This window comes from Vespa velutina, chromosome 1 (genome assembly GCF_912470025.1).
Source record: "Vespa velutina chromosome 1, iVesVel2.1, whole genome shotgun sequence".
Classification (NCBI taxonomy): domain Eukaryota; kingdom Metazoa; phylum Arthropoda; class Insecta; order Hymenoptera; family Vespidae; genus Vespa; species Vespa velutina.
The window spans coordinates 4,306,664-4,319,996 of NC_062188.1; the positions used below are offsets into that span (position 1 = coordinate 4,306,664).

At 28.5% G+C, this 13,333-nt stretch overlaps 1 protein-coding gene across 3 annotated transcripts; it reads left to right on the forward strand.

The window, feature by feature from the left end:
* The first annotated feature begins 176 nt into the window (after window positions 1–176).
* Window positions 177–8,580, forward strand: LOC124957798 (homeobox even-skipped homolog protein 2). Of its 3 annotated transcripts, none has more exons than XM_047515145.1 (4): window positions 177–772; window positions 1,804–2,003; window positions 4,993–5,515; window positions 8,066–8,580. In XM_047515145.1, exons 1-4 carry the CDS (start codon window positions 586–588, stop codon window positions 8,131–8,133), a joined length of 978 nt encoding a protein of 325 aa, XP_047371101.1. In that variant the 5' UTR covers window positions 177–585; the 3' UTR covers window positions 8,134–8,580. The 3 variants fall into 3 exon arrangements, with proteins under 3 accessions (XP_047371101.1, XP_047371111.1, XP_047371094.1); XM_047515155.1 differs by lacking the exon at window positions 8,066–8,580 and adding an exon at window positions 5,597–5,989; XM_047515138.1 differs by lacking the exon at window positions 8,066–8,580 and having other exon boundaries at window positions 4,993–5,989.
* The last annotated feature ends 4,753 nt before the right edge of the window (window positions 8,581–13,333 follow it).

Here is a 13,333-nt window from a genome sequence, read left to right on the forward strand (position 1 = left end):
GGTGGGAGTAAACTGGAGTCAAGAAGAGGGGAAGATACGTGATATCAAATGGGGAGGTGGATCAGAATCAACCAATCAGGGAAGAGGACAGACCTTGTCGTAGCGCTTTAGTTCGTAATATATAAACTCGTTGGTTGGTCCCTTCTTTCAGTTACCGATGGAATTGTATAAGATGAACTCATGATTCTGAAATTTTGTTTCCTATAGTGCCTGTTGTTAAAAACAAAGTAAATAAAAATATAATAATTGTGAGTGCATTGATAAAAAATATAAATATAAATGTTGTAGGAACATTTCCATGGACGTAAAGTATCGAGAGATATTTTTTAATAAAGAGCATAATAGTTATATAAATAAATAAATTAATTAATGAACATATGTATATATATATATATACATATATATATATATATATATATATAAGCATGGGATGTAAAAATTAATTTAATTACAATCAAAGTTTAACCATTTTGTATGGTTAAAAATTGATAAATTAGTTGTAAAAGTGTTAAGAAAACAGAGGAAAAAGTGATAAGTGGAAAAATAACACATTCCTTTACGAAAATAACAAAAACGAATGGTGAAATGCAAGAATTTCAACAGAATTTCGATGATCAAGAAAAAGATCACAACGAGGACGAAACGATCATTGTCGTCGATATTGTTCCATCACAATTTCAACTTCGTTCGTCTGATAGTCCACCTCATAGTCCATCACACAGTTCACGTCATACCCCATCACCAGGAAGTCTATCAAAAACACCAGAAAAAGGTAATGTAAAGGTTTCAAAAACTGATTATATTTTTATGTTCTTTCATCGCATAGCTACATTTTCTATGTTATTGTTTATCACAAGATAAGTATGGATTGAGAATGTGTTTTTTCTTGCAACATACAACAAAAGAAAACAAAAAAAAGCAGAATACTATCTTTATTTATATATTATATATATTCTATATATATATATATATATAATATAGAATTATCAGTATAATCTGCTTTTGTTCGATAAAATATTCCAAAAACGTATTTATTCTGAAAAGCAATATTTAATTGTCCCATATGACATGTCGTAATTTTTTCTCACTTTTTTTCCTTGTTTCTTATTTAATATCTTTATTCTTAATAAAAATCTCCTTATCTTTTTCCTATTTGTTTAGTCAATGATCGTTTATGACCTATTCAAACAGATTGTTCGTATATTAGTAAAAATATGTATCTCTTCTAAATTGTAGTGGTTGTATGTCTGTTGGAATAATTAGAAATGTTATTTGTGTATAAATCTTTCGTAGAAATCGACTTTGTTTTTTTGCATAGATCTCGATAGAAAACAGCAGTATATAAATTCTAAGATTTGAATTGCTTGACTTGCTATTGCAATGAGAAATCTTCTGAAAAGAGGGAAAGTAATTCTTTTTAAAAAAGGAAAGAAAGAGAGAAACAGAGAGAGAGAGAGAGATAGAGAGAGAGAGAAAGCATCATAATTTACGAACGATCTTTTTGCCAAGAAAGAATAATTTACAAACTTGTATCTTGTTTTATAAAATTATTTTAATAAAAAACATTCTTTAAAGAAAATTGGCCTCTTTTATTTATTTAGTTACTGTATCATTTAAATAGTATGTTTAATAGTACCACACTTTCGAAATATATAGACTAATACATTCTAAAAGATACATCTCATCTAGCTAAACTAGAATTTGTTAATTTGTTAATTAAAGTCTTAAGTAAATAAAAAATCTTGTTAATTATTATCTTTAAAAAAATCTTATTATTGATATTATATTCTTTCTTGATTTTAGGAAGTAGCTCGTCAGACGATCATCAATTAACTCAACAACCATTATCTTCTATGGACCCCAATATTCGAAGATATAGAACGGCTTTCACTAGAGAACAATTGTCCCGATTAGAAAAAGAATTTCATCGTGAGAACTACGTTAGCAGACCACGAAGATGTGAACTTGCTTCCCAATTACATTTACCAGAATCAACAATTAAGGTTTGCATCTACAAATTATGATAACTCATCAACAGGAAATCTATATAGATAAATCTATATAGATAAATAAAAAAAAAAAAAACAATCACATTTAATTAAAATTACACTTCTTATCGAATCTAAAAAACCTACAATAGAATTAAATTTACGCTCAAGTTTACAATAGAATCAAGTTTACGAAATGATCTCATCAGCACATGTAATGCTTATTTGCTGTTACGAGATAATCATGGTCATTAAAACAACAGCTTTTCTAAATAAAATTGCGAAGTTTCTAAATGAAATATTTATGAGATATCAATATATAATGTATTATATAATGTAAATTAGAGATATAGAAACAGCTTATTGCAAAAGAAATGATTTTTTTCACTATTAAATGATCTCCATATAAACGATGAAACATACAGATATTTACAACAGATAGATATATTATAATTTTACTTCACCTTGTAAGTACTTATTAAACGTTTATAACTAGTAATTTTTCATAAAATATTCAATTATAAAAAGGATTTGTTATTATAATTGAATATTTTATGATACTATAAGATTAAAATATAATGTACATTTGTAAATTTATTTGAAAACAAATAAAATCCTCATTAATCAATAATGATTGTATAACAAATTCGATATCAGTCAATAATGTTAACACTTTTACTTTCAGAGATAATGCTATATATCTAAATATTTTTTTTTCTAGATTTTTCTTCTAGATTTTTCTTCTAGACATGTACAATATCTCAGGTTTTCAAAAAACAGATATGGCCTATTTGAATTTCCTTTCAAATTATATATAAGGTGAGTATAGAAAGTATTCGTACATTGATCACTTTGAAACAAGACCTCGTGAGATTGTAGTTTATTAATTAATTTTTTATAAGTAATAGTACATATTATATGTTCGTGGATCTCTAAAGTAGATATATTCTAAAAAAATTAGTTGTTTGTATAATTTACTAAATTAGCAAGAAAAACAAAAATTCAGTAGAAATATGAAAGTAATAAGTATTCGTGTAGTTCTTATTTCGAGCTGTTTTAAAGAACATTTATAACATAAACATATCACATTATTGTTTTCTATTTATGATTGACCTCGTCAATCTATTTCGAAATGTTATAAAAATCAGCAGTATTCAAAACTTTGTATTATTGAAAATTATTATTGTAAATACGGAAACTAAGATAGAATAAAGAAAAATTATTATTAACTTGTGCAATCAGTGTAAAAGTTTATCACAAATTTCGCGGATTATAAACAGATCTAGATATATCATAGCAAGTATAATTGATAGATACGGATTAAGAAAGAAGCTGCAAAATAATTCTAGAAGTGAACGTCCACGAAAAATTAATGAATATACTGGACAAGTTGTTATTAAAATGATAAAACAAAATCTAAAAGTAAGTGCTATAAAAATATTTGAACATAATAAAAATAATTTAGATATTGATATATCTATTAGCCATGTTGCGCAACTTTATACAAAATCAAGGGTATCACCGTCGAGTGACCCGTAAAAGATATTTTGTAAGTGAAGCGAAGGAAAAAAGATCGTAATCTCCAAATAATAATATTAGCACACCAATAGTCTATTAGAATAGAGTGATGTTTAAAGACGAAAGTTTTTAGACAAGAGTTTTAGACGAGATTTTCAAGTCTGATAGACATAATACTATTTGGAGAGAAAAAAATTAACTAAAATTAGAAAACTTGCTATCTACAATGAAACACGACGGAAGTTTTGCACTATTTTAGAATTCTATGAGTACTACGGGTGTTGGTTAAAATATAATGTAAATTAGTTTGTAAATTTACATTATGTAAATTAGTTATAGATGGATTAATGAATCACAGGGTTTACATTGACATTTTAAAATGTACTCTTATTAATGTAGAAAAAAATCGGTATAAAGAATAATTTTATTTTTATTCAAGACAATGATCCAAAACATACTGCGTATAATACGAGAATATAACAAAACACACTAGTATATATAAAAACTCGTACGAATACTTATTGCTTTCATCTTTCCATCGATTTTTTTTTGTTAATTTTGTAAATTATACGAACAACTAATTTTTTTTTGTTTTTTTAACTATATCCACTATAGAGATTTGCGAAATATGTACCAATTTATTATTTATAAAAGATTAGTTAGTACTACATTTTACGAAGTCTTATTTCATTAATTAAATTCACAAATTACAATGTACAAATACTTTCTACAGTCACTGTAGGTTGATGTGTAAATAATGTTTTGGTAAAGTTTCTAATAAATTCGATCAATATCTAGACATATGATTGGTATAACAATCTGCACATTTATATTTGGATGCAAGAAAGTTCTTTTGAAAAAATCAAATAATCGAATTCAATCGAAAACAATAATAAGACATTTATTCGCGTGAACTTTTTTAATTTGTTTAGATGTGCTGTGGTCATGCATAAATTATTTCTTTGATTGTAACGATAACAATGAAGGTGCTTATTTTAATCAATTCAAATGAATATAATATTATAGATAAATGAAAAATAGTTAGATTTATCTCCGTCAAATGACGAGAAATAACGAAGGGTCGATCACACCGGAAACGAAGGCATTAACAGTAGCATTCTCTCTTTTTCTCTTTCTTTCAATAATTTTCCTCTCATCTTGGAACCATGCCAAGCCCGCTCATTGCGGTTGAAGGTGCTAAGCATGTTCGTTAGCGACTATCTACGGGTCTTCCTTTGGGTTTAACGGATCTTTTAATTTTTAGTATTTTGATACTCGTGCTTTTACGAAGGTAATAAAGCATATATGAATGGAAATAATCAAGGTGCTAAATAACGGAAACGTTTGCCGCTTTGATTTGATGTTTATTCAAATAATAATAATAATAATAATAATAATAATAATAATAATAATAATAATAATAATAATAATAATAATAAAAATAATAATAAAGAAGAAAAAGCAATAGATACTCCTATAATTTCAGGTATGGTTCCAAAATCGTCGAATGAAAGACAAACGTCAACGTATGGCGATGGCATGGCCATACGCTATGTATGATCCAACGTTAGCTGCCAGCTTGTTCGCAGCAGCCACGGGATCGTTACCACCGACATATCATGGAACGACGCACTTAGCGTCATCATATCCAGCTGCTGCGGCAGCAGCATACTATGCAGCAACTCGATATTCTCCCTATCCAAGTACAGTTTGTCCCACCACCTCAGCATCCTCCCTCCACAGGCCACAACCGCGGACTGCGGCAACCTATCCTACGACTCACTCCCATTTAATACACCATACACTCCTACCTCCCCTCCATTTAACCGGATTGGGCGTTCCAAGTGTTGGCAGTACCGCCTTTCAAATCAACGGAGCTACGACTGCTAACGAAACAGCTACTTATAGGCCACCGTTATTAAGTCCAGTAGCAACACTCACAGAAGGAAGCATTTTAAGGACAACGCCAACGTCAAATTCAACTACGGAACTAACCAACGGTTTGACAGGTAGCTCTTATAGAAATCCGATACTTTCCAAACTTAATCAAGATTCTGAAACATCCAGTGATTGCGATTGTAATTCCACAGCGAAACATCAATCTCATCACGCAACTAGTTCCCAACTACTCACGTATCGATGAAAAATTCTTATTGTCAATCTAAATTGTTTGTATAATAATCGTGTTCTTGTTTCACTTTCCACATGTTTACTCAACAGTGGCTGAATAGTGTTATTATATTACTAACTTATTCAATTTTTCTTTAGGGACGCCAAGCAATTATAATAAAATTATAATAAAATAAATGATTAAATACGATAAGAACAGTATTTAATTGTAAGATGATATAAAGTAATATGTTAATTTAGGATGAATCATTGTTCTTTCGAATCTAAAACTAGAATACTTAGACAAACTTTTTAAATTATTTCACATCATTATCTTCTTTATCTGATTTATTTTCTATTATACTTCATTATAATAATACACATATATGTTTTTAGTTGCAGGAAACAACTAGACATAGCAAATGTATATATATGTATATATATATATATATATATATACATATGTAAAATAAACGTGGATGATATATATAATTAATAATTTAAGTATTAGTTCCGAGCAGAACTCTCTGGTCAACATTTTATTAGTTTCATAAGCGTAGAAATAAACGTAGAAATAAAATTAAATAGATATGTATATACTTATATATTTATATATTGATTATATAAGTGTTTAAGAATATACATATTTATTTAATGTGTACATATGTATATAATGTAATTAATATACAAAAATTCATAACTTAAAACGTTACGAACTTCTATTCCGACTTGATGCTAAAATTAAAAATTAAATTTTCTTTTATTTTTTAAAGTAGGCTCAAATCATATTCTTTCTTTTATCATGTTTTATAATTACATCGGATCATTTGAGAAATTTGAAGTATCTTTCTTCAATTTCTTTAAATATTACATTAATGATGTACAAGATCAATGTGAAAAAAACAATGTGAAAAAGACAAAATATATATATATATATATATATATATATATATATATATATATTTATATATATATATATATATATATATTTATATTTACATATATGCTTATATCAATATATTATTTCATAATGTGTATGACTCTTATATTAGAGTAATCAAAAAAGGAGGATAATTCAATAGAATTTCTCTTTTCAATATCACAAAACAATGAAAATGATATACAATTATATAATTTTGGCAAATCTGGTGTAAACTTATGAAATTTATACGATGAATTTCATAATGGTCATTTTCCGCGCAGCTTTCTTATATTAACCATTTTCTTGCTATCTTATATTTAGTTATTTTCTTAATTACAGCATTATTCCAAAAAGATATAAATATAAAATTAGTTAAAAATTATTATTTTTCCTTTATTTCCTTGCTATATCAATATTATAAGTTTCGAAATTGAACTTGTTTAGAGCATTATATCATCATAGATTATAAAAAAAATTCATGGCATATATTGCCATTAAAACAAAAATATTATTTATTGTTGGTGGATTAAAACAAATCGAGAAACATTTAATCCATTTGAATTAAACATTGACGGAAAAAGGCCACTGTGAAATGTAAAAGGGTGCATTTTATAACATTAAATATATCTAAAAATAATTATGAATTTTTTTAGCTCACAAAACAAGCGAATATGGTTCTATATGTATTATATAGTGTGATAATTACAAAAGTGATAATTACAAAAGTGAACGTGTATATATATTTTATAGATTATAATTATTTATATGAAGCATAATATTTCATTTATTTATCATCTGTATATAATATAAAATAAAAAAATATAATAAGCAATTCTGGGCAAGACACAGAATTAAGAATATAATTAAAGAGACTAATGTTATTTGAAATATTCCTATACAATTTTTATTTACTTTAATTCCATTTTTTTATAATTAATTTGATAATTACTTATAGATCTTCACTACAGTTGCTTTCTGTTTTGTTATTAATTTTAAATCAATCTACCCAACTGTTATCTCTGAGAAAATAAGAATTATTTCTAAAGAACGATATATAGAATGTTATAAAAATGATTTCTCATTCGAATCTGTTCACTATTTCATTCATCCGAACCAGACAACTTAATGAAATATTAATATCCAATTGATAGTATATATACGAGTATCATCCCTCTATCTTGTCGATTTCACCCTCGACAATTTTCTACCGAGGGGTTAATAGTGACGAATCTTTTGTAAAAGCTGATCTAATATCCCTTATATATCCCAGATTTAAATTTCAGCAAATTATCAGGAATGTGCCTAAAGAAATCAGATTCGATCGAGGAATTATATTATCTTATCGAAAGGACTATTGAGATTTTCCCTTTTTTTCCCTTTTACTTTTCGTGACAATTTACAAGTAAATATCATAAGTTTATACGATACTCAAATTACTTTTTTAATATATATATATAATATAAGTGATTTACTCAAATTACTTTTTTTAATTTAAGTTACAAATTTTATTTTTTTTGTTCTGTTTTAGATACAAAAAAAAATGACTCGCAGAACGAACCATATTGGATATTGCTGATAATTTTTGGTTACATCTGATCGAGCGAAAGACCACTCATTGCTTAACACTCTCACATTCTATTTACGTTTTTTAAAAACAAAAGTCCCAAAATATTTCAAATTGTCGAAGATTTATCCGTTTTTTCAGTAAAAATAAAAATTTGTTAGTCAAAGATTTGTCAAAAGCGTTGCACGCAAATCTCCTTTTCATATACACCTCTATTCAGTTAATATATTAATCCATTAATTAATGTTATAAATATTACTTAAGATTATTAATTAAATTTAAATATAGATACTTAATAAAAGTGAATATAAATACTTTTATAATAAATGAGCAACGAGTAACGAAATGGTCAACAAACAAAAAGGATGGTATGATCCGTAATAAATCGAAAAAAAGAAAGTGACAACCGAAATGACAAAGAATATTTGAAGAATATTTGAAACTGCAGATAATAAAACTGTTGAAAATACGGAAATAAAATTCTTTCATTCATCGAGAAAATTACTACCAGATTCTATAATATAGAATTCTGTGAGTAATACAAATTGTATTATTTTAAATATTCTTTATTCATTCACATAATGAACGTCTGAAAAGAAAGATAATCAATTTGACAAAAAAGTTACATTATAAAATATAATTATAATATCACATTATAATTAATTTTCAAATCGATTATATACTTTCATTTATTCTTTTGTAAAATATTTTAATAAATTAAAATAAAAATCATTCTATCTTGACATTATTAGCATTCTATCATTTCCACATAATTAATATAGTTTTATAAAATATTCTTATATTAGAAATTTAAAATATAAATATTATGTGATAAATAATAAAAGACATAATACAAATAACTACTGTCATAAAGACGGAAGATGCAAAGATTCATAAGTTCTAAACAGACATATTCTTTGTTAAATCTAATAAAGAGAAAAAGAAGAAGAAGAAGACGAAGAAGAAGAAAAAGACGAAGAAAACGAAGAAGACGAAGAAGACGAAGAAGACGAAGAAGAAGAAGAAAAAGAATAAAAAAGATTGTGAGAAAAATATGATTTTACGAGTTACTTGAGAAGAAAAAAAGAGAAAACTAATGCACTGAGCATTCGTTAAACATCTTTGAAAAGAGTCAATCCTTTTTAGGGACATACTTTTTTTTTGTTGTCTCCATTTTGCTACTCGGACCGTTTGCTTTTTTTATATATTTTTTGTAAAAGGGTAGCTCTTCTTTTTTTGCTCCGGTTTTTGTACCAATTATACAAGGCAACGAAAGAGGAAATGTTTTCCGATCGAAAAAAAAAATTTACTGCTGTCGGTCTTGAATCATGAACGAGAAAAGGAAAAAAAAAAGAAAATACAAGAGAAGAAAAGAAAAAGGATAAGAAAAGCATTTTAGGATTTTTACGATCTCTCTTCCAGAAAATATTCGCCCATGACAATCCTTTCTTGTCCTTAAAAAAGACACCGTGTTTTCTGTAAATAATATCAAAAACGATTATTCCTGTAGCGAGGAAGATCTCATTTTTTTAATGTAAGGATCTTTTGTTCCTATGGTTGACATGACTTTTTGCAATCCTTGCTGCTTTTCTTGTCAAACTTTTTTCTTGCTATGGTTGACATGACTTTTGTTCCTATGGTTGACATGACTTTTTGCAATCCTTGCTGCTTTTCTTGCCAAACTTTTTTCTTGCTCGTCGTTAAAAAGCACAGAAGAATTGTTCCAAAAAAAATATAAATAATCTAATTTTACGATAATACCACAGATATAATATGATAATCCTATAGAATACATAAGTTCTCGCCCATCCCCTAAAAAAAAAATAGACTATCTGATATCACGAAAATATTGCACATTATCCCAATAAATGCAACGAAAGATTCGACGGTATGGAACCTGCGTTTATTCGACGAATCAATTTCACGCATAGATCCCCCATACTTAATCGGCCGTATGATCTCTTGTAGGACAATATTTCTCTCATAAACCGGAGGCATTGCGAATTTTCGGCCCGAGTAAAATTGGTAACAAAGCGAGAGCTCATAAATAAAGTGTAGTAAATGAAACGTGTAACACTCGTAGCAGGAACCGTAACTGATTCTACGATATCTTGGAGATTTTCTTTCTTCCTTTCTATAAATCGAAAGTAGTCCTTACTTCGATGGCCGATAATCGGTGCTACGCGTATCGACTGTGGGAATTAATTTATATCGACATATCGAACAGTGTGGGAAAACTGGTCTACAGTCAGTTCGACTAATTTCGCATGAGAAGCAAATGTGAGTTATAATGTTCTATTAACCTCTTGACATACAAATAAAATGGAATTTAACGCGCCCGAGAAATATACTGCAGCGTATATCCTTTCCCTAAAATGGGTTCATTTTAAACAAAACAGAATCGACATACGAGTGAAATAATTGAATAATTTAATAATATACTGTACGGCATCCACCGGAGACCGTTCCCGACGTCTCGGAGACGTCAAAGTCTACAATGGCACATGAAATGAATGACACTTCTGTTTTGTTTAAAATAAATCGACTTTAAGAAAAGGATATACTGTAGTATTTTTCGGGCGCGTTAAATTCTGTTTTATTTATACGTCAAGGGGTTAAGTACGATAACAAATTACTTGTAATAAATTTTACTTTCGATTTCAAATCACCAGTAATTTATATCACATACTCATATATACTTACCCACATACGCGCGCGCACACACATACACACACACCGAGAGAGAGAAAGAGAGAGAGAGAGAGACATGTACTATATATTGTACACACATATATACACACACACGTGTACAATATATTGTACATATGAGCAAGCGTGCGTACAATATATTGTACACATACACATACACACGCGCGCGTACAATATAATGTACAAACACATAGACATACAAGCGCATACAATATATTATAGACACACACACATATGGAGAGAGAGAAAAAGAGAGAAAGGAAGAAACGACGGTCATAGAAAAGAAGCAAGAGATTCCATAAGGATGTAAGTCTGCAGTAAAACGAAAGAAAGTAGATTTCACATGCTCTTCGTCAGAAGCTAATAAAGGTTAAAGAAGAGGCGGTGCACTGTCGAGCCATAGGCAAGTTAATTCCATCAAGGGAGACCTGATTCATTATCCAATATCTAGCCTCGTAAATCGTGCCACCGCTAAATAAATTATTCCCTAGAAAATCGTCGTCTCGCGTTGACCTTACTCGATGGTTCTCACGATTTTCTTTATCACGTTACGTAAACGATCGTACACGTGACATTTCTTTCGATTCTATCGTAAATCAACGATAGAATTTTTTACGTTCCAACAAAATGTTATATAATCCAATTAATTAAACTATTTTCTGTATCTATAAGTTTTCGTTATTATAAAAAAAAGTGGAAACATTGCCAAACGGATGCTTATCCTCAATCGCGATTACTTGATCGTCAATTAATCGACCATTATTAAATTATACTAAACACATTTGAACTGATAAATTTCTCTTCTTAACGAGTGAAATATAATTTATATCCATTAAAATTACTTGGAAATAAAGTAATATCAATTTGTAAGTTGAATTTGAATTTCCCAGCGTTTTCAATGATTTTCTGTTACTGTAAATAAACGTTGCACAATACTCTCTATCTATAAGTTTCCATCGCAGAAAGTTACTTTATAACGAAAGTTCAAACCATCACTGACCTAGAGAAACAGTTTTAAAATCGAAAGTCTAACCTTGAAATTTGAGTTAATATTTTTGGCAATCCATTTCGGTTCATCCATAAAAATTGTGTGTACTTTGCGGTCACCGGTTATATACATGAAATCTATTCTTACATCCATAAATCCACCCGTCGATCTCTTCGATGTTTTAATCAAACTAAAGTCACCGAAGTTTTATCCAGTGCTAGTACTACTATTTCATTATCAACGATACCTATCTCCCATCTATGTATATATCATCGAAACGGACATTTTTTTATGACTCCGCCTATGAATTCGTCGAAAGATTGAAATACGTGAATGTCATTCTTTACCGTAAGTTCTTCTTCAATGTCGAAAATTAATCATATCTTGGATCCTTGACAGTTAAAAGAAAGAAAAAAAAATAACCTGAAATATTCCATTCTAAATGAATGTTTTTAAAAGAAATGTATACTTTGTTCTTTTTTTTTTCATATAAAACTATAACTTGACAAATATTTTATTAAATTATTATTGTATACGAACTATGAAAACAAACGAAAATTTCATTGAAAATGCATTAGAAACTTGTATAAGAAGTATATTTGTAAGAATAAAATGTATAAGAAGAATATCGGTCAAGGCTAACAGTAGTCCATTCGCACAAAGCCAATCAATGTTGTAATATAAAGAGAGAAAGGAAGTGAAGGAAGCAAAATGGATAGATACTAAACTAAAGTGTGGCGCGTGCCACACTGCGGGAAGCCTACTAAATATTCGACAATATTGACCAAGTCCCCTAGATAAAGTAAACTAATAGAAAAGATTTATGTTTTTAAGGAAACACTGTTGACGGCACAGTTTCTTTGTTAACAAAAGTTTTTTTCTAAGTGTAAAAACATTTTTCAAGGACAAATCTCATAAGATTAGACTTTTGATTCTGTGACTGTTACTGTTATGAATTTATTAAGAAATTAACAGATCGGCTTATAATAATATCCATTGTCATTAAACAAATTATTACATAGAAATAGGTTTGAGCTGATTTTGTCAAATGGTTAAACAATTAAAAATGCATTTTTTCTAAAATGTAAGTAAGCTTCAGAGATGAAAATTGAAGAAATGTTTGTCAAAAGTAGATTGCCCGTGAAATGTTCTCATTCGGGTCGAGGACGTTGCATCCTCCCTACGTGTCGAATCGCTGAAATTTTTGCTAAGAATTATGCTCGACAACGTGTTCAATGTCCTTGACATAATATTTGCACATAGAGTTTAAAGAGAAGAAATGCTGTCTTTTAAAACACGAAGAAAAGAATCGAGTTTGTTAGAAAAGGACTTCGAAAGGGAACAAAAAGTATCAGTAGGACATCAGTTTCGAAGTTTACCAGAGTCATCGTATCCTGGGGTATTTATTATGTCGATAATAAACATTAGGACAATGTCTTGACAACAATGAATCTTTACAATTTCTTTTCGAAAAAAACCTGATCGAATTGATCATAATAATTTCTTATGTGAATATCAATATAATTTGTTTAACC

Coding starts and splice junctions, on each gene's coding strand:
- LOC124957798 (XM_047515138.1), top strand. CDS start 586: ATGCAAGAATTTCAACAGAATTTCGATGATCAAGAAAAAGATCACAAC. Junction 773..1,803: donor ATCAAAAACACCAGAAAAAG/GTAATGTAAAGG, acceptor TCTTGATTTTAG/GAAGTAGCTCGTCAGACGAT. Junction 2,004..4,992: donor TACCAGAATCAACAATTAAG/GTTTGCATCTAC, acceptor CTATAATTTCAG/GTATGGTTCCAAAATCGTCG.